This window comes from Chiloscyllium plagiosum, unplaced genomic scaffold (assembly GCF_037043375.1).
Source record: "Chiloscyllium plagiosum isolate Xiang-an unplaced genomic scaffold, Cpla_swu_hap1 HiC_scaffold_39, whole genome shotgun sequence".
NCBI lineage: Eukaryota > Metazoa > Chordata > Chondrichthyes > Orectolobiformes > Hemiscylliidae > Chiloscyllium > Chiloscyllium plagiosum.
Genome location: NW_028270177.1, coordinates 30,329,143 through 30,354,450, shown reverse-complemented (window position 1 = coordinate 30,354,450; position 25,308 = coordinate 30,329,143). Strand labels below are relative to the sequence as shown.

The 25,308-nt window shown below is 43.9% G+C and overlaps 1 protein-coding gene and 1 pseudogene across 9 annotated transcripts in view; both read left to right on the top strand.

The window, feature by feature from the left end:
* The window catches only part of LOC122541051 (multiple C2 and transmembrane domain-containing protein 2-like), a 487,119-nt gene that overhangs the window by 266,891 nt on the left and 194,920 nt on the right, over positions 1 to 25,308 (top strand). For all 9 annotated transcript variants that reach the window (XR_006309501.2, XM_087981162.1, XM_087981161.1 and 6 more), the window contains 2 exons: positions 18,684 to 18,870; positions 20,908 to 21,001. Coding sequence is in view for 8 of the 9 variants with exons in the window: in XM_087981162.1 (XP_087837288.1) it covers positions 18,684 to 18,870; positions 20,908 to 21,001 (281 nt within the window). In the remaining variant the exon portion in view is untranslated. The remainder of the gene's footprint in view (positions 1 to 18,683; positions 18,871 to 20,907; positions 21,002 to 25,308) is intronic.
* Positions 3,739 to 4,611, top strand: LOC148138643 (small ribosomal subunit protein eS7 pseudogene; annotated as a pseudogene).

The window sequence follows — 25,308 nt, the reverse complement described above, 5'->3', positions numbered from 1 at the left end:
GGCCTGGCGACTTGTCAATCTTAATGTTTGACAAAATTTTCAACACATCAGCTTCCTCTATCTCTATCCATTTCAGCATGCACACCTGCTCTTCAAAGGTTTCATTCACTACAAAGTTCATTTCTTTCGTAAAGACAGAAGCAAAAAACTCATTTAGGGCTTCCCCTACCTCCTCAGACTCCACACACAAATTCCCTATGCTATCCCTGATCGGCCCTACTCTTTCTTTGACCATTCTCTTATTCCTCACATAAGTGTAAAGTGCCTTTGTGTTCTCCCTAATCCGTTCTGCCAAGCCTTTCTCGTGCCCCCTCCTGGCTCTCCTCAGACCACTTTTGAGCTCCTTCCTCGCCTGCCTGTAATCCTCTAGAGCTGAGCTTGACCCTAGCTTCCTCCACCTTATGTAAGCTACCTTCTTCCTTTTGACGAGAAGCTCCACCACTCTCGTTATCCAAGGTTCCTTTATCTTACCACTTCTTGCCTGTCTCAGAGGGGCATATTTATTCATCACTTGCAACAACTGTTCCTTAAACAGTCTCCACATGTCTATAGTGCCTTTACCATGGAATAATTGCTCCCAATCCATGCTTCCTAACTCATGTCTAATCGCATCATAGTTTCCTCTTCCCCAATTAAATATCCTCCCATTTTGCCTAATCCTCTCCTTCTCCATAGCTATGTAGAATGTGAGGCAGTTGTGGTCACTATCACCAAAATGCTCTCCCACCACAAGATCTGATACCTGCCCCGGCTCGTTTCCGAGCACTAAGTCTAGAATGGCCTCTCCCCTTGTCGGCCTGTCAACGTACTGAGTTAGGAAACCCTCCTGAACACACCTTACAAAAACAGCTCCATTCAAATCTTCTGCTTGAAGGAGGTTCCAATCAATATTAGGAAAGTTGAAGTCACCCATTACAACAACCCTACTACGTCCACACTTTTCCAAAATCTGCCGACCTATGCTTTCTTCCATCTCCCTGCTGCTATTGGGGAGCCTGTAGTAAACCCCGAATGAGGTGACTGCTCCCTTGCTGTTCCTAATTTCCACCCATACTGACTCGGTAGGCAGATCTTCCTCGACAATGGAAGCTTCTGTAGCTGTGATACCCTCTCTGATTAGTAGTGCTACACCCCTTCCTCTTTATCCCCCCCTCCCTTTTCTTTTTAAATGCTCTAAACCCTGGAACATCTAGCAACCATTCCTGCCCCTGGGAAACCCATGTCTCTGTTATGGCCACAACATCATAGCACCAGGTACTGATCCATGCTCTAAGTTTGTCACTTTTATTCCTGATACTCCTTGATGTTAATTCCTTTGAGATGGTTGTCATCCAGTAGCTGGCCTTTCTAGGATCACATCACAAGTGCATTCATTGTCCCTCAGTTAGACTCTCGGGTTGCAATATTCAATGGCAGCAACACAAAAAACTATGAAGCCTGGCAGCTATTGTCGAGAGAAAAGCAGTGTTAACGTTTTAAAGTCCACCAACACTTCTTCAGATTCACATATTTTAAATCAGTTTGATTCTGAAATTGATCCCAGAGGGATAAAACCTTGATTCAGATTCTCCTTACGCAAACCCGAACCTTACTGGTCCAAATCACTGGAAATTTACACCTCAGGCCATTTGGTCCAGTCGCTTTATACTGGTCTTAATGCCCCATAGGATATAGGGGCAGAAGGAGTCCATTTGGCCCATCCAGTCTGATCCACCATTCAGAGAGTTCGTTGCTGAACTGATAATCCTCAACTCCAATTTCCTGCCTTATCCCCCTCATTAACCCTTAATTTCTGTAATGATTAAAATTCCATCTCTTGGCCTTTAATATATTTAACACCCAGCCTCAACATCCCCTGAAGAATTCCACGGATTCTCTCCCCTCTGAGAAAAGGAATTTCTCTTCATCTCTGAAATGTGTGAACCCCGAGCCTGAGGTTATATCCTCTGATCCTGGACTTTCTGACAAGGGGGAAACAAGCTCTCTGCATCTACCTTGCCAGACACCCTGAAAAGTTTACAAGCTTAATTTTTCTGAACTCCAATGAGTGCAAGTGTGTGAGCTCCTCGGGAGTGGGTCCCAACTCTCAGTTTACTTCATCTTTCCTAATCAGCATATTCTATTATCTTTCACGCACTCATTTATTTATCTAGGTTTCCCCTTAAATATATCCTCTGAAATATAGTCATGATATGGAGATGCCGGTGTTGGACTGGAGTGTACAAAGTTAAAAGTCACACAACACTAGATTATAGTCCAATAGGTTTAATTGGAAGCACACGAGCTTTCGGAGCGACGCTCCTTCATCAAGTGATAGTGTCTCTCCGAAAGCTCGTGTGCTTCCAATTAAACCTATTGGACTATAACCTGGTGTTGTGTGATTTTTAACTCTGAAATATATTTATGCTGCTTGCCTCAACCATTCCATGTCATTGACAGTTCCCACACACCATTTGCCTGAGTGGCACCACTCTCTGGATAAATGTGTTTCTTCTGATTCTTTCTTTGCTTTATTATTGTCTGTGCTTTTACGTTCTGGATCTGAAATTTAGACTGTCTGATATGCACAAATCTCTATCTCTAATGTAGTCACTGTTTTAAAGGTTGCCAATGGGGCTTCTCTCAAGCTCCTCTTCTTAAGGTAAGTGTTTCATGGATACAGCTATAACAATGAGGCTGAACCTCAGGAAGGCTGTTGAGGTCTTGAGGTGGATGCAGATGGTATTTGCTAAAGTGGCATCAGGAACATGGGACTTCAGTTACAAGAAGAGATTGGAGAAGCTGGGCTGTTCTCCTCAGTATTTGGTAAAGTATTTAGATGTGCACTTGCAATGCTAAGGCAGGCAAGGTTATGGGCCAAGTTCTGGAAAATGGAATTAGAGCAGTTGCATAGAATCTCAACAGTGTGGAAACAGGCCATTCGCCCCAATGAGTCCACACTAATCCTCCGAAGAACATCCCACCCAGACCCATCTCCTTCTAACCCTGCATTTCTCATGGCTAATGCACCTAACCTACACATCCCTGAACACTATGGGCAATCTATCATGGCCAAGATTAGAGTGGTGCTGGAAAAGCACAGAGGTTGGCAGCATCTAAGGAGCAGGAAAATCGACGTTTCGGGCAGGAGCCCTTCATTACAATTCCTGATGAAGGGCTCCTGCCCGAAATGTCGATTTTCCTGCTCCTCAGATGTTTCCTGACCTGCTGTGCTTTTCCAGCACCACACTCATCTTGACTCTGATTCTCCAGCATCTGCAGACCTCACCTTTGCCAAATCTATCATGGCCAGTCCACCTAATCTGCACATCTTTAGACTGCGGGAGGAAACCCACGCAGATACTGGGAGAATGTGCAAACTGCACAAAGTTAGTTCCCCCAGACTGGAATTGAACTGGTCCCTGGCACTGTGAGGTAGCAGTGCTAACCACTGAGCCACCATGCTGCCCAGTTAATTTGTAGTTTTTGACTCGTGTAGATTTGATGGGCCAAAGGGCCTTTATCTATGCTGTAGACCACTATGATTCTAAAGTTAAGGATAGATTTAGAAGAGGTGATCTAAAATATGAGAAATTTTGAGTGAATAGCTAGGGAGGAAGGTCGACATCAAAGGATGCAGAATTGAAATTATTTGCAAAAGAATTAAAGAGGAGATTCTTTTCCCCACACAAGTTGTTTTGATATAGAATACACTTTGTCAAAGGGTAGGGAAAAAAGTTCATCAAAAATTGCCCAGAAATGGGCCATTTTCATTACAGTGCTAAAATCACAAAGCCTAATGCCTGAAAACCAGCTGAATCTGAGTCTGGCATTTCCCAGACTTTTCTGGCAATCGAAATGAATGCTGACCTGAAGGCTTAATTAAGAGAGCTGAACATTACAACTGCTAAGGAAATTGAAGTTGGCAATGAAAGAAAAGCTTTGTGCCAGGACCCCAAGTGAACTCTTATCATTAGGTCCAAGTATGACCAGTGCGCAAGGTTAAGAAAAAGGTAAGCATGTTGTGTTCATTACATAGAGGAGGATTTTGTCAAAACCCACCAGGAAAAGTAGAACTAAAAACAAATGAAGCATCTATGAAACCATATATTGACCGCAGTACATGATGTCATTCTTGAAGACTTGGTTTTCCCCAGTAGAAATTGTGGATGAGAGAGAATGTGTTAAACTGGGTGGTACAAGACTCATGGAAAAGACACAACAGAACAATCCATAGGATGCCTATTGTATGGAAGCATGTCATTCCATACCAACCATCTGAAGAGCAATCCCATCCAGACCCACCCCATCCCTGTAACCCTGCATTTCCCATGGCTCATCTAACTAGCATGCAGATCCCTGGACACCATGGGGCAATTTCCCATGGCCAGTTCACCCGACCTGCACATCTTTGGTCTGTGGGAGGAAACCAGAGCACCCGGAGGAAACCCACATAGACACGGGGAGAATGTGCAAACTCCACACAGACAGTCGCCCGAGGCTGGAATCGAACCCGGGTCCCTGGTGCTGTGAGGCAGCAGTGCTGACCACTAGGCCACCATGCCACTCACACACAAAACAAATTCAGCTACCTACAAAAAACTAACAGGCAAAGGTGTTGTATTGTCCTAGAGTTCCAACTGTAAATTGTAAAGAATGGCTCAAATAAAATAAAAGGTCAATACTAAAAAAAAACTTTCAGAGGAGAATTGATTACAAGAACCTGGAGATTATGATAAACTTGTATAAAACATTAGGTCAGCCTCAGCTGGAGCATGTGTGCCCAGTTCTCGGTGCCACCCTTAGGAAGGATGTGGACTCATTAGAGAGAGTGCAGAAAAGATTGACAGGAATGGATCCAGTGATGTGAATGTTCATTCACAAAGATTGGGAAAATTGGGACTGATTTCATTGGACAACAGGAGGTGCAGAGGGAGTTTGATAGAGGTATTCAAAATCGTGGGCATCTGGGCACAGTCGATGGTTACACATCATTCCCACTGGTGGAAGGATCATGAAAGGGAGGGCTCAAGATTTAAGATAATTTACCAAAGAGGCATTGGAGATGTGAGGGGAAACTTTTCCATAGAATCCCTGCAGTGTGGAAGCAGGCCATACGGCCCACTGAGTCCACAGAGACCCTCCAAAGAGCATCCCAGCCAGACCCATCCTGCTCCCTCGTTCCTGTAACTGTGCATTTCCCATGGGTAATCCACCCAGCCTGCACGTCTGTGGACACTGGGCAATCCACCTAACCTATACATCTTTGGAATGTGGGAGGAAACCAGAGCACCACCAAGGATATTTCCCTCCCCTCCCCTATCAGCGTTCCGGAGCCCCACCACCAAGGATATATTTCCCTCCCCTCCCCTATCAGCATTCTAGAAAGACCACTCCCTCCACGACTCCCTCGTCAGGTCCACACCCCCCCAACAACCCAACCTCCACTCCCGGCACCTTCCCCTGCAACCGCAAGAAATGCAAAACTTGTGCCCACACCTCCCCCCCTCACTTCCGTCCAAGGCCCCAAAGGATCCTTCCATATCCGTCACAAATTCACCTGCACCTCCACACACATCATTTACTGCGTCCGCTGCACCCAATGTGGCCTCCTATACATTGGGGAGACAGGCCACCTACTTGCGGAATGTTTCCGAGAACACCTCTGGGAACCTGCACCAACCAACCCAACCGCCCTGTGGCTGAACACTTTAATTCCCCCTCCCTCTCCGCCAAGGACATGCAGGTCCTTGGCCTCCTCCATCGCCAGACCATGGCAACACGATGCCTGGAGGAAGAGCACCTCATCTTCCGCCTAGGAACCCTCCAACCACAAGGGATGAATGCAGATTTCTCCAGCTTTCTCATTTCCCCTCCTCCCACCTTATCTCAGTCCCAACAGCACCGCCTTCTTGACCTATAATCTTCTTCCCAACCTCTCCGCCCCCACCCCCTCTCCGGCCTATCACCCTCACCTTAACCTCCTTCCACCTATCGCATTCCCAACGCCCTCCCCCACGTCCCTCCTCCCTACCTTTTATCTTAGCCTGCTTCCTGAAGAAGGGCTTATGCCTGAAACGTCGATTCTCCTGCTCCTTTGATGCTGCCTGACCTGCTGTGCTTTTCCACGAACACATTTTTCAGCTCTGATCTCCAGCATCTGCAGTCCTCACTTTCTCCTAGGAAACCAGAGCACCCAGAGGAAACCCAAACAGACACGAAGAGAATGTGCAAACTCCACACAATCCGGGTCCCTGGCGCTGTGATGTAGCAAAGCTAACCACTGAGCCACTGTGCTGCCATTCCAAGCAGTGATTGGTTGTGGTGTGAAATGTGCGTATGGTGGTGGCGGCAAGTTCAGTTAAGGCATTTGAGATGGAAAATTATTATTATTTATTATTAGAATAGGCAGGACTAAGGTAAGAAGGGGGATTGGCTCTAGGAGCACTGCTCATTCGGAGTAGTAACATAGACATGGCAGGCTGAATGGTCTCCTGTGCTGTGATTTTGTGTTTGCATTTGAAAGATTTGCAGGGCTTTGGGGAACGGGCAGGTGAGTGGGATTATTAACTAGCTCTTTCGAAGGGCCAGCACAGGCACGATGGGCCAAATGGCATCCTTTCTTGCTGCATCAATCTAAGACTACACTTGATTATTAACCATTCCTTGGAGAGATGGTTCAGTTGTGCATAACTCTGCATTTCGTCTTTTTTCTTCCTGCTTTGAACGAGGATTTGGTTTTATATCATAATTACTTTGGCATTGGATCAGTTTTCAGTTGAAACCTGACCTTGGATTGTTTCAAAGAACAGAGAAGCTGATGTAGACTTTTCAGCCTCTTGAGTCTGTTCAACCATTTTAATAGATGATGGCTGATCTGTACCTCCAAACCATTGCCTGCCTTTGATCCCGATTTCATGGCATCTTTACCTAATAAAAATCTGTCGATCTCAGTCAAACTGAAAACTATTTCTGAGCGGGCGAAGTACTGCTATTTATTACCTCTCTGTAAGTGTACCACAATATATACAGACTTTGAAAGCACAATCATAAACACTTTGGCTTAATGCAGAAAAGGTATCAGTCAAGAAGTGAGCAGAATGTCGCACTGTTTTATCTTAAAAAGAAATGAATGTTGAAATGTAAATAATTGCATACAGTTTGGAAAATATAAAGGGATCTGGGTTTCCTAGAGATCATGAAAAGCTAATCTGCAGATCCAGAAGTGATTAGGAAAGCTAATAGAATGTTATCATTTATTGCAATGGGTATTGAATACTAAAGATTATGCTTCAATTATAAAGGAGGGTGGTGAGACCATGATTGGAGGACTGTATAGTACTGGTCACCTTATTTGGGAAGGATGTAATTATGGTGGAAGCAGTTCAGAGAGAGTTAACCAGAGTAGTATCTGGAATGGGCATGTTATCTAATGAGGAATGTCTTGCAGGGGAGGTAATGGCTGAGTGGTATTATTGTTAGACTATTAATCCAAATACCCAGGTAACATCCTGGGGACCAGGGTTCAAATCCAGCTGTGGCAGATGATGGAATCTGAATTGGTTTCCCATTTTAAAAAATCTGGAATGAATCCGCGGTCACTTGTCGGAAAACCCACCTAATTCGCTAATGTCCCTTAGAGGAGGAAACTGCTATCCTAACCTGGTCTGTGACTCCAGACCCACTGTGGTTGACAGTTGATTCAGGGATTGGCACTAAATGCTGGCCTAGCCAGCAATGCCCTCATCTCACGAATGAATAAAAAAAGGACAAGCTAGGCTGAAATCCACCAGAGTTTAGACTCAATTGAAGCTTCTAAGATACTGAGGGATCCTTACAGGGGCAGTGTGGAGAGGATTTTTCCCCATGCAAGAAAATCTGGAACCACAAGACACTGTTTAAAAATGAAGGGTCACCCATTTAAAACCGAGATGAGGTGAAATCTTTTCTGACAGAGGGTTGTGAGTCATTGTGGCTTTCTTCCTTAAAAGGAGGTGGAAACCGATTCTTTGAACATTTCTAAGTCAGCGTTGGGTGCATTTTTGCTAAGCGAGGGGGTAAAAAGGTTAGCACAGGTAATTAGGAATGCGAATTTAAATGTTGAGATAGACCTCGCTGTGAATTGTTCTCAATGTTAAAGTAGACCCGGGGGTGGGCAGCCGAAGGAGTTGGTAAAGGTCAGCATGGGAAAATGAATAGTCGCTAATGGCGATCGTTAGCAGCTGATAATGAGTTGTTATGGTTGCAGGTCATGTGACGACAAGGCCTGTTGTCTGGTGGGTTGGGGGGGAAGGACACGTGACAAGGTGCTCAGGCCCCGAAATTATTGAACTCTATATTGAGTCCAGAAGGTTGCAGAGTACCCAAGTGGAAAATGAGGTGTTCTTCCAGCTTGTGCTGAGCTTCACTGGAGAACTGCAGCAAACCTGAGACACAGATGTTGTCCAGGGAACATAGTTGAAATTGCAATAGACCTCACTGGACCTTTTACACAATTTTGCTACATTCAGACCTTTATGTGATTGCAACCAAAGAACAAATAGAGTACAAGTAACAAAAGTAATGCATAATCTGCTGTTATTTGCTATTTAGTACATCAGGTGTCTACTGTCTGTAAATGTTTATCATTTTAAGTTTCTTGCGTCATTGTCGTTCAGACTGTGAGATGGTAATATCTTTCTGCAGAAAGATGTGTCAGAATGGCTGAGTGCTAGTATCTGCTGGCAGAGGGATGAATAATAGCCAGAGCAATTGGGGGGGTTGGGGGTGGGGAAGAAATCTGACTGACATCTTCTTCTTAAAAGATCTCTCCACCCTTCAGGCTCTCTGCCTGTATTCCTGATGAAGGGCTTTTGCCCGAAACGTCGATTTTCCTGCTCCTCGGATGCTGCCTGAGCTGCTGTGCTTTTCCAGCACCACTCTAACCCTGACGTCTTCAGTTGAACCCTTTGGGGTATCAGGGAGAGTCCAGAAGTTCCCGTTGTTATTACTGGCCAACCCTTGTTGGAAGTGACCTTTACCCAAGGGAGAGACAATCCTGGCTTTTTCTTGGTGGAACTTGGTGAATTGTGCTTCACGGCCTGTTTCACATGCCTGCAGTTCCTTCTGAGAACAGAAACTGTCTTACATCGAACCTTGTTACAACCTTGTGTAATCTGTAGTTGCAATTCCAAAGCTGCCTTAACTTATCCAATTGAAATAATTGTTCTGCACAAGGTGAGAGCAGTTTTCCTCATCACTTCATAAACCTCACTCAAATCACTCAAGCCTACAAATGCCCCAGGTGCCAGGAATCTGAAGCAAAAATACAAAATACCGGAAACACTGAGTACGTCAGATAGTTCTTACTCTCCACAGGTGCTAACACTTCAACTAAATAACTCTTCATCAGAATGGAGAGGACAGGAATAGATTTTGAGCCAATGTGGGAGTGGTGAGGGTGGAGAAAGAGTGAAAAGGGCCTATCTGAGACCGGTAGGTGATGAGAGAAATTGCATGGCAAATATTTTCATGATGAAAATCTAAAGGGAGTGGAATGGGTGAGTAAAGGAGCAAAATGTAAGCCCCCCAAATCTATACTTCACAGGAATAGTGAAGGCCATTCAGTCCTTGAACCTGAGCCATTCATTTAGGTCATGGCTCGACAGTATCTCAAATTCCTGATTTGTGACCTTTAACACTTGCGTAAAATCTTTTTTAGGTTGAACTATGACCTTGTTTCTGAACAACGATCATGCTCAGTTTAGAAGTTTTTGTTTGACCCAGTCTCAACAGGTGACTTCATTCCAAAAATAGATTTTCTGGGAATTGCTAAAATCACTCGGGGGATTAACCCATCTCAGGAAGTGTACCTTGGCCTTGTCATCTCTGATCACATATATCTCTTGACTACCTGCCCAGTTAAGTGGCCCCTTTCTCTGCAATCACCAATAGTTTTTGAACTAGGGTTAGGACTAGGGTAGGAGAAAGTGAGGACTGCAGATGCTGGAGATCAGAGCTGAAAAATGTGTTGCTGGAAAAGCGCAGCAGGTCAGGTAGCATCAAAGGAGCAGGAGAATCGACGTTTCGGGGATAAGCCCTTCTTCAGGAAGCAGGCTAAGATAAAAGGTAGGGAGGAGGGACTTGGAGGAGGGGCGTTGGGAATGCGATAGGTGGAAGGAGGTTAAGGTGAGGGTGATAGGCCGGAGAGGGGGTGGGGGCGGAGAGGTCGGGAAGAAGATTGCAGGTCAAGAAGGCGGTGCTGAGTCCGTGGGTTGGGTCCCCTCCCCCCACCTTTTCTCAGTCCCAACCCTCGGACTCAGCACTGCCTTCTTGACCTGCAATCTTCTTCGCCTCCACCCCCTCTCCGGCCTATCACCCTCACCTTGACCTCCTTCCACCTATTGCCTTCCCAACACCCCTCCCCCAAGTCCCTCCTCCCTACCTTTTATCTTAGCCTGCTTGGCACACCCTCCTTATTTCTGAAGAAGGGCTTATGCCTGAAACGTCGATTCTCCTGTTCCTTGGATGCTGCCTGACCTGCTGCGCTTTTCCAGCAACACATTTTTCAGTTAGGATGAGGGTATTACTATTTGGACCAAAGGAGATCGAGAGGATGTTTCCTCCAGGTGATAGGATGTTTCCTCCAGGTGAGAGGATGTTTCCTCCAGGTGAGAGGACTGTGGCAGGTTTGGTGAAGTTTAAAAATCACACAACATCAGATTATAGTCAAACAGGTTTATCTGGAAGCACTAGCTTTCGGAGCGCTGCTCCTTCATCAGGTGGTTGTGGAACATGCACATATGGCACAGAATTTATAGCAAAACGGTTACATTGTCATGGAGTTGTAATTATTAATTAAAAACTTTAGTTAAAAATCACACAACACCAGGTTATAGTTCTTAAACTAATTTAGATTAAGTCTTTCATCTTTAGGGTGTAGGTTTGCTCGCTGAGCTGTAGGTTTGATATCCAGACGTTTCATTACCTAGCTAGGTAACAACATCAGTGGCCACCTCCAAGTGAAACGAAGCTGTTGTCTCCTGCTTTCTATTTATATTTTTCTCCTGGATGGGGTTCCTGGGGTTTGTGATGATATCATTTCCTGTTCGTTTTCTGAGGGGTTGATAGATGGCATCTAGATCTATGTGTTTGTTTATGGCGTTGTGGTTGGAGTGCCAGGCCTCTAGGAATTCCTGGCATGTCTTTGCTTAGCCTGTCCCAGGATAGATGTATTGTCCCAGTCGAAATGGTGTTTTCTTTCCTTGTGTAGGGCTACAAGAGATATGGTTGTTTAGGTCTTTTATCTGTAAATCCCAGAATTACATTCTCAAGGTGGCGTCAGCTTATCTATTAATAGGTGTCACCTCAGCTCAGACCATGCATTAAATGTGTGAAGGTACAGTCTGTACCAATGTTGACTCAATTCTATTTCTAAAGTGGGATTTACAGAATCTTACATGGATTTATGCAGTTTTTGAGCAAAATAAAATTAATTCTGCAAATACAAATTCACCCCATAAATTCACTCCAAGTCAGGTTTTGTTAAGATGGACTAGAAAAGCTGTTCCCTTTAGCTGATGGTACAAGACAATTTAAGGCTTTATCCAGGAGATGTAGAGGGAATGTGAGGAAGAAATTTTTTTTTTTACAGCGAATGGGAATGACCTGTAACTTGCTGTCCTCCAGGGTGAGTTGGAAGCTGAGAAGAGGAATGATTTCAAAAGGGAACTGGATGGTCATTTCAGGGAAATAAACTTGAAGACCGAGGGGGCATAAGCCAGGAAATAGGATAAACCAGATTGCCCCATGCCCATGATTGGTCTCATCCTGGATTGTAAATGACTCTATCACCGATTGTTGAGTTTTGTCAAGTGCAAAATTCCAGCACAACGCACAGTATTTACACAGTTGAATATGAGTCTGATTGGACTCCATCCAAAATGTTGTGTTTTAAATGTTTGGTCCTGTGGTATAATGAGTTACATGAGAGTCATGATCTGTAAATAACCACATCTGTCCTGGAGTTATGGTGCAGTGGAAATGTCCCTACCTCTGAGTCAAGAGACTGGCGTTCAAATCCCAACTACTCCAGAGCTGTATCATGATATCTCGAAACAGATTGATTAGAAAATGTCTATACTGGTCATAATACTCCCACACTTGATTGAGTTTTTTTGAAGAAGTAACAAAGAGGATTGCTGAGGGCAGAGTGGTCAACGTGATCTATTTGGACTTCAGTAGGGTGTTTGACAAGGTTCCCCATGGGTCACTAGTTAGCAAGGTTAGATCTCATGGAATACAGGGAGGACTAGCCACTTGGGTCCAGAACTGGTTCAAAGGTAGAAGACAGAGGGTGGTGCTGGAGGGTTGTTTTTCAGACTGGAGGCCTGTGACCAGTGGTGTGCCACAAGGATCGGTGCTGGGTCCACTACTTTTCATCATTTATATAAATGATTTGAATGTGAGCATAAGAGGTACAGTTAGTAAGTTTGCAATGACACCAAAATTGGAGGTGTAGTGGACAGCGAAGAAGGTTACCTCAGATTAAACAGGACCTTGACCAGATGGGCCAATGGGCTGAGAAGTGGCAGATGGAATTTAATTTAGATAAATGTGAGGTGCTGCATTTTGACAAAGCAAATCTTAGCAGGACTTGTACACTTAATGGTAAGGTCCTAGGCAGTGTTGCTGAACAAAGAGACCTTGGAGTGCAGGTTCATAGCTCCTTGAAGGTGGAGTCGCAGGTAGATAGGATAGTGAAGAAGGCATTTGGTATGCTTTCCTTTATTGGTCAGAGTATTGAGTACAGTTGGGAGGTTATGTTGCGGCTGTACAGGATATTGGTTAGGCCACTGTTGGAATATTTTGTGCAATTCTGGTCTCCTTCCTATCGGAAAGATGTTGTGAAACTTGAAAGGGTTCAGAAAAGATTTACAAGGATGTTGCCAGGGTTGGAGGATTTGAGCTATAGGGAGAGGCTGAACAGACTGGAGCTGTTTTCCCTGGAGCATTGGAGGTTGAGGGGTGACCTTATAGAGGTTTATAAAATCATCAGGGGGCATGGATAGGATAAATAGACAAAGTCTTTTCCCTGGGGTCGGGGAGTCCAGAACTAGAGGGCATAGGTTTAGGGTAAGAGGGGAAAGATATAAAAGAGACCAATGGGGCAACGTTTTCATGCAGAGGGTGGTACGTGTATGGAATGAACTGCCAGAGGAAGTGGTGGAAGCTGGTACAATTACATTTAAAAGGCACCTGGATGGGTATATGAATAGGAAGGGTTTGGAGGGATATGGGGCGGGTGCTGGCAGGTGGGACTAGATTGGGTTGGGATATCTGGTCGGCATGGACAAGTTGGATCGAAGGGTCTGTTTCCATGCTGTACATCTCTATGATTAAATCATCAATTTATATGGTCATGTGAAGAGAGGGCTCATCAATATTACGCTGGAGAACTGCATTCGATAGCCTACTGTGTACAGATATAAATAAAGGAGTGCTGCAGTATGGAGGGAGTTGAAGAGCTGTGCTTATGTAGGGAACAGTGTTCATGCAGATGCCCACAGCCCAGAGGAGATTCCAGACTGCTGTCTCAATGTACCGCCAACAGTATTAATGTAAAGTACAGAATAAAGCAGGTACCACTTCTAAAGACAACTGGAGTACACTTGGAGTGGGTGTAGCACAAATTCAATGAAATGATAGATGGACTAATAGGGTTAAGCCATAAGGACAGATTGGCTAGACCAGCTTATGCTTTCAAGTTAAAGAATGGTTGAAATGCGGTGTATGAGGTGATTAAAGAGTAGATGGTGAGAAATGATTTCCTTTTGCTTTTTAGTCCAGGCATGAGACCCAAACAATTTCTAATCCATAAAGAATCACCGGAGATCTACACACAAAAAGGCCTTTCGGCCCTTCAGATTGAACTATTCTACCCCATTTTCCAGCACCTGGCCCATAGACTTGTATGCCTTGGCCATCTGGATGAAGTAGGGATTGAACCTGAGCTTACTGGTCCAGAGGTAGGGACACTGCCACCGATCCACAAAGGTGCTACAGAACAGGGGGTGTAACATTAGAAGTGACACTGATTGTTTGGGGTGATGACAGGTAATTTTGTTTTCCCACAACATGGTGGAAATGTGGAGTTGCTTATTGCAAAAAAAGCTGTTGTCTTGGGTGAAACTGTTGAGACTTAAGTTGATTATTTTAGACCAGTGAGCAAATGGTCCAAAATCAAAATAAGCAAATGAAGCCATGGTCTAAATCAGCCACAAACTATGAATGGCAGTGAAGAGGCTGGATGGCTGATTCACGTATGACTCTTTGGTGTCACTAGCATTGGTCTAGCGCAATATAGTTTAAATTATCTGTCTCACAAAAGTTGTCTTAATCTCTTCTGGGTGATCTTTAGACATCATGCTGACTGAAAGCTGTAACACCCCTCTGAATAGGTATTGAACCGCCTCTTAATTGCCTCCTATTGTTCGTCTGACAACTCACTGATTGATCTTTCACTGCAAACAACTGCAGCAATTAAATGGTCAGTTGCAGCTGAGCGCTGTTGTAAATATTTCTGGATTCGAACTGTAGACGGGAAAGATAGGGCAAAGTGCCCTCCAATCGCACAAAGCGAGGAAATGAACTGGATTCAATGCGATTAAGTGAAAACATTGCAACAAGTCAGCACCTTGTTATCTGAAGTTTTTCCAAAGTTGACAAATCAATCAATCAGGTTCTACTGGAATGCAAAGACCTGTCAGGAGAATGCAACAGTGTTTGCCACAGAGTGTGACCGCCTGGGTAGCACCAGGGCTGGAGATGAATGTCTGGCAGCATCTGACTGAGGAGCCCTGGCTGTTTGAAGAGGAAGAAAATGGAGAAGCTGAGAGAAGGGAGAGGGGCAGAGATTCTGGGAGGATTTTGCCTCGTGGGTGGGCCGACCAGCAGAAGGAAGGCCCCCTGAAGATTAACAGTGGCACGTGGCTGATATTGGACGGCAGAGAATGTTCTTGAATGGCATTGGGCAACAAATGCAGATTGTGATTCTGTTCTGTTGCTCCGTTTAAGTATTAAGCATGTGTCTGTGGTCAGAGTGGAATTAGAAACTGGGTGATTGATGTTTTTTTTGTAAATTGGAAACAGAATGGGACATGGCAGATTCATATCAATATATTGAATAGTTTTAATTGTATTTATGTTAAGCATTCGATTGAAATATGTGAAACAATTAAGAGAGCAAATTAAACCAAGAGAGAATGATGTAGAAAAATATTTACAAATTGTGTTAACTTGGTAAGCAGAAGCAAGAAGCTATTAAGAGCATAAGTAAAATATGGTCATATTTCTTGTTTACTGCTTAGTGGCTAACTGCCAAATTGGATCATCAGTTCATTCCTCTAAATTGTCTTGAGTTTCATTCCCGCGACCTCAGCAGAAATTAGAATCGCTGGGCGCTGCTAAATTAAGCCCCTGAATCCTGAAATGTCAATTCTCCTACTTCTTGGATGCTGCCTGACCTGTTGTGCTGACCACACTTACAACTCTGATTTCCAGCATCTGCAGTCCTGAGGTAACCTACTTCCCATTCTAGGGTTCTGCATGTTCATGCCAAACAACGAGATTGGAAGTGGCCCTTCAGGTCCAGAGTCCTGGAATTCACCAAGGATTGGGTGGTGGTGGGGGCGGAGGATCGTGCAGGGGCTTTATTAATACCTGCCTGTACTTGCAGGAGGAGTCTGGTGTGTGGCCTCCTGTCGATGCTTTCTGTCGGCAATGCCCGGACACGATGCAGCGTGACTCTAAACCCTTGGGGCTGTTGGAAACAACTTCACGCTTTGTTTAGGAGTCACTAATTCTCATGTCATAGCCACAGTATATAATAAATACTGTGCAATGTTTGCATTCCTTCTAAACGAAACTGGGAGAAAAAGAATTGGATTTGATCAATGTTATCCCCTCAAGATCTTACGTTGTTTGAAATGCATGTATCTGATTAGAATTTCCCTTTGCTCTACCACCTTGTGAATATTGTTAGACTTGTTTAAGGGAAAGCTAGATAAATACATGAGGAAGGAAGGAATAGCAGAATGTGATTAGCTAAGGGTAAACGGGGAGCTCATGTGGTGCTGAGTAACCTGTTTTGCTGCTGTTAGCCTTTTCCTGTGCACTCTGCCAGTCACTAACTTGTGTTGCAGGACGGAACAGGTAGAAAGCTTGTGGAATTTGAGAGTGAGTAAGCCCAGTCCATTACGTAAACCAGCCTTCCATCCATTGACTCCATCTATACATCCCACTGCCTTGGGAAAGCAGCCAACACAAACAAAGACCCCTCCCATTCTAGTTATACTCTCTCCCACCCTCTTCCATATTTGAATACATGTACAAACAGCTTCTTCCCTGTGGTTATCAGACGTTTGAATGGCCTTCTCCAATGTTAATTCTAATCTCTCTCTCTCTCTCTCTCTCTCTCTCTCTCTCTCTCTCTCTCTCTCTCTCTCTCTCTCTCTCTGTCTTTCTGTATCTTCTCTGCAGCTGGAACACTATATTCGGCACTCTACTCTTACCCTGATGCACTTTGTATGGTACGGTCGGTCTGTACCTGTATCACAGTGCACGTAACAACAATCATTCAATCAAAAGAGATAGGACCTGGAATTTTATACTCTAAAGGGGAAGGCATGTGGGTTTTTAAACATGGTGATAACAGGCAACTTTCAATTTACCATGATAAAGGGTTTTTTTTAGATTAGATTAGATTACTTACATTGTGGAAACAGGCCCTTCGGCCCAACAAGTCCACACCGACCCGCCGAAGTGCACCCGCCCAGACCCATTCCCCTACATTTACCCCTGCACCTAACACCACAGGCAATTTAGCATGGCCAATTCACCTAACCTGCACATTTTTGGACTGTGGGAGGAAACCCACGCAGACACTGGGAGAATGTGCAAACTCCACACAGTCAGTCGCCTGAGGCAGGAATTGAACCCGGGTCTCTGGCGCTGTGAGGCAGCAGTGCTAACCACTGTGCCACCGTGCCACCCAAAAGGTCTGCTTTGGGATTGGGGATAGTTAAAACGTGTTTGTGGACTTTAGAATTGACTGTCATCTTTGTGACTGTTTGGGATGCAATGTCTGATAGATATACTTCTGGATAACAAGTAAGTACCAATAACTAAAATATCATTTGGAAAGCAGCTTGGCAACTGTAGTTACAGCATAGTGTAGTTCAATCTGTAGGAAAATCGAGACTGTCAAGTTCAGGGGGATACATTTTGAGCAGAAATGTGAACGATTGTTACTGGGTAAAGTGCAAAGAATAGGTGCAATAGGGTCAAAACTACAGTCATCACAGTAACTGCTGGGTTGGCTTGGCAAATAAGTGTAGGAATCAATGTGGGTGCTGGTAGTGGCGTGCAGGGGAGAGAGAAGGATAATGATGATTGCCCAAAATCAGGTCAACAGGCACAGTGGAGGTGAATCTTTCAATAACGTCAAAGAGATTGAGAAACTGGTGAGGACTTTAAATAGGAAGCCATATGAAGATTGATGGAGCATGAAAAGACAATTATAAATACTTTCATAATGAGCAGAGAAATGATGATTCCGGAAAAAGAACATTCACTCGAAAGAACCCGAGTGTAACGTGATCACAAGAGACCAAGGACGTGGAAGTTATCCTGGATTATTCCTCTGTCTCAAAGGAAGGGTGTCTGTATATTCTTATTGAAGGGACATTGCAACCAGTAATCCTGTTGGCCTTCTTCAAAGAGGAAATAGACCTAAAAGATTAAAGGAACTTGTGTTATAAAGTGGGACTTTGAAGACTATCCTGGAGATTGACGAGGTGTCACTGCATTTCAACAGCGGTACTGTAGCTGTGTCTCTGCACCATAAGCTTTTCTTTAGCCCATGTCAGGTTGGTACACACGTGGTTTTAGGTGCAGTTAATGACTCAGTGAAACATGCAGGTAATCCAGTTGTGATGCTAATGACATCCTTGGTGCTCTGTAACCATTTCAATGAGCTATTGCACTGAGAGGAATCCAGTACCCTCCTCCATCACCGATTGGATCGATTTCCCCACTGACAATGAATTGCTGCTTTCCCTGAACTCTTTACAATTTGTATTGTGCGTTGTATCTTGTTAACTCTCTCTTGCAACTGATTTGAGTACAGTCAGCTTTTTAATAAAGCTGAAAATATTCCTTGGAAAATCAAAGCAAGAATAGAGGAAAGATCAATTTGGGTTTCCCCTAAATACACTGAGGGAGACTTTCAGATTGTTGAATTATATCAGTGAGATAAATTGGGATAGGTGTAAAACTGCACTCACCCCAAGTCCCATTGTATACCACTGGCTCGTCTCTGTTGAAATTGGGTTATTAGTCATGGTGACGCACAAGGTTAACCTCTCTCATTTTGTGATATTCACATTTTTTTCACTTCCATCAAGAGATTTTGACACCAATTGGGTACTTTGGCTGATTTTTGTTTAGCATCTTCTCGACCCAGGACTCCTAGGGCACTGACCAAGTGAAGTTTGAGTCTAATTCTATTCCCCTCTTGCACTCTTTTGAGAATTGCAAAGAATTTCATTCACTGAATCATTTTTAAGCCAAAATTAAATTTACATTAATGATGTGCTCTTATTAAAGTTAATTTAGTATTGTAAATGTTTAAGTTCTGATCACTGTCTTATTTTAACATGTTTCAGGTGCAAAGTTAACCTTTTGACGTTCTCCAAGGGACAGGCAAACTGTAAGGAGCTGTCGCTGGAAAATGGACAGGGTTCTGTGGTTTTGTTGATCACAATTAGAACGTGCAACGGGGTCTACATCTCTGACCCCTGTGTCAGCCCACTGCATGATGAGACTGAGAGGCAGCAGATTATTCAGAGATATGTAAGTACAACAAGAGTCGTTTAAAAGCCTTGACTGTAGGTGGCAAGTGGGCACTTTATAGTAGACACTAGAACTAGGGGACACAGCCTCAGAACGAGGGGGAGCAGATTTCAGATTGAGTTGAGGAGGAACATCCTCACCCAAAGGGTTGTGAATCTGTGGAATTTCCTACCCAATGAAACAGCTGAGACTGTCTTATTGAATGTTTTTAAAGCAAAGTTAGATTTTTGAACAGTAAAGGAATTAAGGGTTATGGTCTGTGGATGGATAAGTGGAGCTGAGTCTATGAAAAGATCAGCTATGATCTTATTGAATGGTGGAGCAGGATATTCCTGCTCCGATTTCTTATGTTCTTACGTACAAACTGGCAGCAGAAGAGGGATGATTACTGTCTATAAGGAGAGGAAATACACCAGGCAATGCAACAACTTTGAGGGAGAAACAGTTAACTTTTTAAGTTGATGATAAATGACTTCTTGATTCGTAGAGGCTGCTAGACCTGTGGAGTATCTCCACCATTTTCTGCTTTTATTTCAAAATTTCACCACTTGTATTATATGAAGCTTAAGAAGAAACCCTTTCTTCAGGTTTAAGGTTTAGATTTAGCCCAACAGCAACTTGTTACTGCTCTACTTGAAACTTATTCCACAATAAGGACGGCACAGTGGCTCAGTGGTTAGCACTGCTGCCTCACAGCACCAGGGTCCTGGGTTTGATTCCAGCCTCGGGTAACTGTCTGTGTGGAGTTTGCACATTCTCCCCATGTCTGTCTGGGTTTCCTCTGGGTGCTCCGGTTTCCTCCCACAGTCCAAAGATGTGCCGATCAGCTGAATTGGCCATATAGAATTGCCCATAATGTCAGGTGCATTAGTCAGAGGGAAATGGGTCTGGGTGGGTTACTCTTCAGAGGGTCGGTGTGGACTGGTTGGGCCGAAGGGCCTGTTTCCACGCTGTAGGGAATCTAAAATCAAATAATAACAGAGCTAATGGTCCAGTTTACAAAGGTGCCAACCTACCTCATAAAATCTGTAGCAATGCAAGCTTTTTCTTTTTGACTTTGCATCATTTTTAGTAAGCAGACCTCGGGTGGTGAGGTTGCATTAAGTTGGACACAGTGAAAATAATTCAAAGTGAGTTGGCGTTCTGCCCTATATTAAACCCTGGTGCGATTGTACCCATTAACAAGAGGCAGTGAGATAATCTGGGATCTTATTCTAAGAATGATGCTATGGCTGAGAATTTCCTGGGTGGCATGGTGGTTCAGTGGTTAGCACTGCTGTCTCACTGTTCCATGGTGCCAGGTTTGATTCCAGCCTCAGACGATATCTGTGTGGAGTTCTTCCTGTGTCTGCGTGGTATTCCTCCAGGTGCGATGCTTGTCTCCCAAGGATGTGCAGTTTAGGGTAGATTGGCCATGCTAAATTGACCATAGTGTCCATGGATTGCAGGCTAGGTGGGTTAATCGTGCCAAATGTAGAGTTACAGGGATAACATTGGGATATCCTTCAGAGGATCAATGGCGATTCTATGAAACAGATCCCTTTTAAACTCAGGTCCTGGCAAAGTATGAGCAGATTTACTCCAGCATATGTAGGATGCTGTATTTCAGTATAGGACAGAATCACCTCTACAGTGTGGAAAGAGGCCATTCAGCCCATCGAGTCCACACTGACCCTCCAAAGAGCATTCTGCCCAGACCTACCCCCCCCCATGACCTCATGACCTCATATCTCCCATGGCCAATCCACCTAACCTGCACATCTTTGGAGTGTGGGAGGAAACCCACGCAGACACGGGGAGAAAGTGCAAGCCCCACACAGTCACCTGAGGCTGGAATCGAACCCGGGTCCCTAGAGCTGAGAGGTAATAGTGTTAACCACTGAGCCACCGCGCCAGCAGAAGGAGCCGTGCTCCCCATTGAGATCATTTTGGCTCTTCGTTTAGTTATAAGTCAGAAGCTGTAGTGAATGATGAGCTCTTTATTCTCTATGCTGTTTGGTGAACTTTTTTAACTGAAGTTTTAATTTTGATTTTCAGTGTTTGAGAAACACCTTCCAGGATATAAGCGACATTGGGTTCCTGCAAGTACAAGTGGTAAAAGCTAGTAACTTGGCAGCAGCAGACTTTGCAGGTACTTTCTGGGACGGCACGGTGGCTCAGTGGGGGGAGCAGCACGATGGCTCAGTGGTAGCACTGCTGCCTCTCAGTGCCAGGGACCTAGGTTTGATTCCCGTCTCCTCAGTGTGGAGGTTGCACATTCTCCCCGTGTCTGCGTGGGTTTCCTCTGGGTGCTCCGGTTTCCTCCCACAGTCCAAAGGTGTACAGGTCAGGTGAATTGGCCGTGTTAAATTGCCCGTAGTGTTAGGTGCATTAGTCAGATGGAAATGGTTCCCGGTGGGATACTCTTCAGAGGGTTGGCATGGACCTTTTGGGCCGAAGGGCCTGTTGGCACACTGTAGGGAATCTAATCTAATCTTTACTGTGAACCTCTTTAATCTGGCACCCTCAATTGCTCACAGTCACTGCTTCACCTTTTGGTCCCCCCACCTCATTCTTCTATCCTTTTACTCCCTGTGTTGTCTCTTCAATGTAATATTTTCTTCCATTGGGAGTAAGTTTAATTTTGGATGACATTGGACCAGCTGACTGGGTTAATGTTTCCTATTTTACTTCAATGTCCAAGGGCAATGTTAGGTTTTTGTTTCTAATGCTCTCTTTGAATTTGTTTCAGTCTTTCACATTTTTTCCTCATTCCTTGTCCCATTGCCCCTCTATCTTCCCACTCCTGTTCGTTCAATCAGATATTGGTAGACAGGGTAATGAAGAAAGCATTTGGTATGTGTGGCTTTATTGATCAGAGCATTGAGTAAAGGAGTTGAGAGGTCATGTTGTGCTGTACAGGACATTGGTTTGTCCACTTTTGGAATATTGTGTGCAATTCTGGTCTCTCTGCTATAGGAAAGATGTTGTTAAACTTTAAAGAGTTCAGAAAAGATTTACAAGGATGTTGCCAGGGTTGGAGAGTTTGAGCTATAGGAAGGGACTGAATAGGCTGGGGCTTCTTTCCCTGCTGTGTCTGAGGCTGAGGGATGACCTTTCAGAGATTTATAAAATCATGAGGAACTTAGATAGGATGAATAGACAAGGTTTTTTTTTATCCAGGGTAGCGGAGTCCATAGATTTAAGGTGAGAGGGAGAAGATTTGAAAGGGACCTAAGGGCCAACTTTTTCATACAGAGGGTGGTGCATGTACAGAATGAGCTGGCAGAGGAAGTGGTGGAGGCTGGTACAATTACAACATTTAAAAGGCATCTGGATAGGTATATGAAGAGGAAGGGTTGAGAGAGATATGGGCCAAACGCTGGCAAATGGCACTAGTTCAGCATGGGAAACCTGACCATCATGGATGCGTTGGACCTCAGGGACTGTTTCCATGCTGTACAATGTTATGAGTATATTAGTGGTATTCCGGTAAACTACTCTTGCAGTAAGAAACATGTTGATGTGTTTATGTTTATATTTTACATTTTGCTTTGATCCTTAATTATTTTGTAGAAGGAAGTTACCTCATTGTTTCAAATTAAATGTGCCTTCCTCCATCAGTGCCTTTTGTGAGTGGGAAAGGGACGACTTGCATTTATATGGCACTTATACAGCCTCAAGTTGACCCAAGCCTCTTTAGAGATGTTTAGGTTCTTTGAAAATGTTGAACGACTTCAGAAGTGCTTATCAATTGTACAATGCTTTGGGATGCCCTGTGTTGTGAGGGGTAATTTTATACTTGCATTCTCAGAAAGCAGTGCAATAGTGACTTGTTTTAATGATGTTGATGAAAGGATAAATATTGTCAGAGACAGTGGGAAGACAGCCCTCTCCATACCTTAACAATGTACTGGATCAGGGAGTGCCATGAGGTCCTGAATGCACTGTTTCATCCCAAGGATTCCTTGCTGACAGTGCAGCACTCCCTCATTACTGCACCATTGTGACAGATTAGAATTTATCCTCTGGCCTGGATATGTCCCGTAAGGAATTCATTGACCATTTTAAAACCGACAGTAAACGCTGGAGTGCACAACCTTACAAAGGAGTGCGATTAGGGACGGAAATGCTGGTTGGCACAGATATTAGTTCAGAAAAGAGTCTGTTATGGGGCATGACAATGAGCCATATGCGATTACCTCTGATCATCCGTTCTCTCGTTTGCAAATGAGAGGAGGGTCTTTAAAATTCAAACTGGATGAGTAATGCAGCATCAGGAGCAAATCCGTGAAGCATTTATTCTACATCAGAGGTGAGTTATATTAATAATGCAGCTCTGTTCTAAATAAGGATCAGAGACACTGTGATATTTCACTGTTAATATACTGCAGCCTTAACTGCCTGACAGTGAACTGTGGGAATAGGTCGACCTTGTTCACCTGCCCTGCTGCCTTCATGATGGACTTCTTGCAAATTAGGAGCTTGATTTGGTACCATATGGTGCCTGCAGTGACCCTGAGAGAGGTGCTGTGCTTAGTAAACGTATCAGACTCCTGTCTGTACATCGAACATATTTTCTCTGTAATGAGCATTTTTTTTTGCAGTGGGATCAGAACAGTTCAGTCCCAGTCCTTCAACTGAAACCATATGAAACCCTGCAGTAAACTCAGGTTGTAAATGGAGTATCATCTATTACTGTTTGAAACAGGGTATTCCTTGTCTGAAGAATAATTAAGCATTTGGTGATGTGCTTCGGTCATAAGATTAGCCATCTGAAATGTAACTTTCCTTCTAGAAATAAAATGATTATGCATTTCCAACAGAAGACAATGTTTGAATTCACTAGAAATGACCAAAGCAAATAGCATAGGCCCATTTTCAGGGAACGTTCGGCAAGTTATTTACTTCCTTATGTACTTTCAGAGGTCAGTGCAGCAGAAATGTTCAGTGATGTAGAATTTGATGTCAAGACTTGAGTTTCTATAAAAGCATCCTCAAGTCCTTCTCCCACACATGTCCACATCCACTCCTGTAGGGTCATGCACCCACACAGAAAGTTGGTCCCAACTTGAAATCACAACACCACGTAGAAAATGTGTCAGTATTATTAGAAACAGACTCACCTGTGGGAATCACAATCATGAAACTAGTTGGAAGCTTTTAACTTAACGAGCTTTCAATGAAGGGTTGTTGAGTTCTCTGACATGCTGACTTTCAAATGCATGATTGTTGAGTGGATTCCGTTATTAATCTGTCCACTCATTGGCTGTCCCTCCATTCAAAGACCCCATCTATTCAGTGTCATGGTTTCTGCTGCGAGTCTTTGTGTAACTAAAGAGGACGACTTTTCAACCACAGTCTTAAGGATGGATGTGGCAAGACGTCCCACCGGATCCAGAATGTAGAATTTGCTTCCTTTATATTTCTGCCCAGTAATAGGTAATTAAAATTTAATAAAATTGCTGAAAAAGGAGGCAAGCTGCTGAGGCTTTTGATCTTACTTACATCAGGACAAAGGCAAGAATGCCAAACTTCAAGCTGTCGTGATTGGAATGAGGTTGGCCAGGTGAAATAGAATATGAATTCTGTGATTGGTTGCTAACTTGGGCCAATCAGGGAGTCATGGCTGACAGGATTCTTAGGGATTCTCTTCACTCTAGGGACTGACTCTGGTCAGAGTCCATGTACTGTACACATGTAAATAAAGGGTGACGGGATACTTGCTTCCGTGGAGTTATGTCAGAAACAATCAGCTATAGAGAAAAGCATGCTGTTTGGTTGGCACGTTGATGGTGATTCTTGTGTTAGTCCTGAGGAGGGCAGTAACAGTCACTTGTTTGCAACAAAATTTCAGTTTGGTCCCACCAAGCGACTATTTAAAATATGAACCTTTGATCTGTGTTATGAAGTATGGAGGTTTCTCAGGACTGACTGAAGAGTGACAATTGCTAAGAATCACCTTTTGTGAGCTGAAGGAATGTAATCAGAGTCTCGGTTGGCTGTACATTCCCTGTGTGCTATTCAGTAGGATCATAGCTGATATTCAACTTTAGTCCATTTGCCTTCCCTCCCCCCACCCTGTCTTGTTTCTCTCAGTCCCCAAAAATCTATAACTTTCTGTCTTGAATTACGTAATGGCTTTCTGTGGTTTGTAAAATTCTGGCAAGCCTGAAAGTTGAGAGATAAAAATCGTTGCCATATAATTGCAAAATAAAAGGTAATGATGTTATCAGTGATGGCAAGCCTCAGAAACTCACTGGGTGCTTTATTGTTTTGACTGATCAATAAGCATTACGTTTCTCAGGGTGTTGAAAATATTGGGAGAAATCGCTCCTATGTTTCTTTGGACGTGCTCTGATCATTCTTAAACCAGCCCTGATTGACTGGGTTGACTTTTGGCCTTGTTTGTCAATCATTCAGCTTGACATGACTACAGTACACAGACACCACACACAC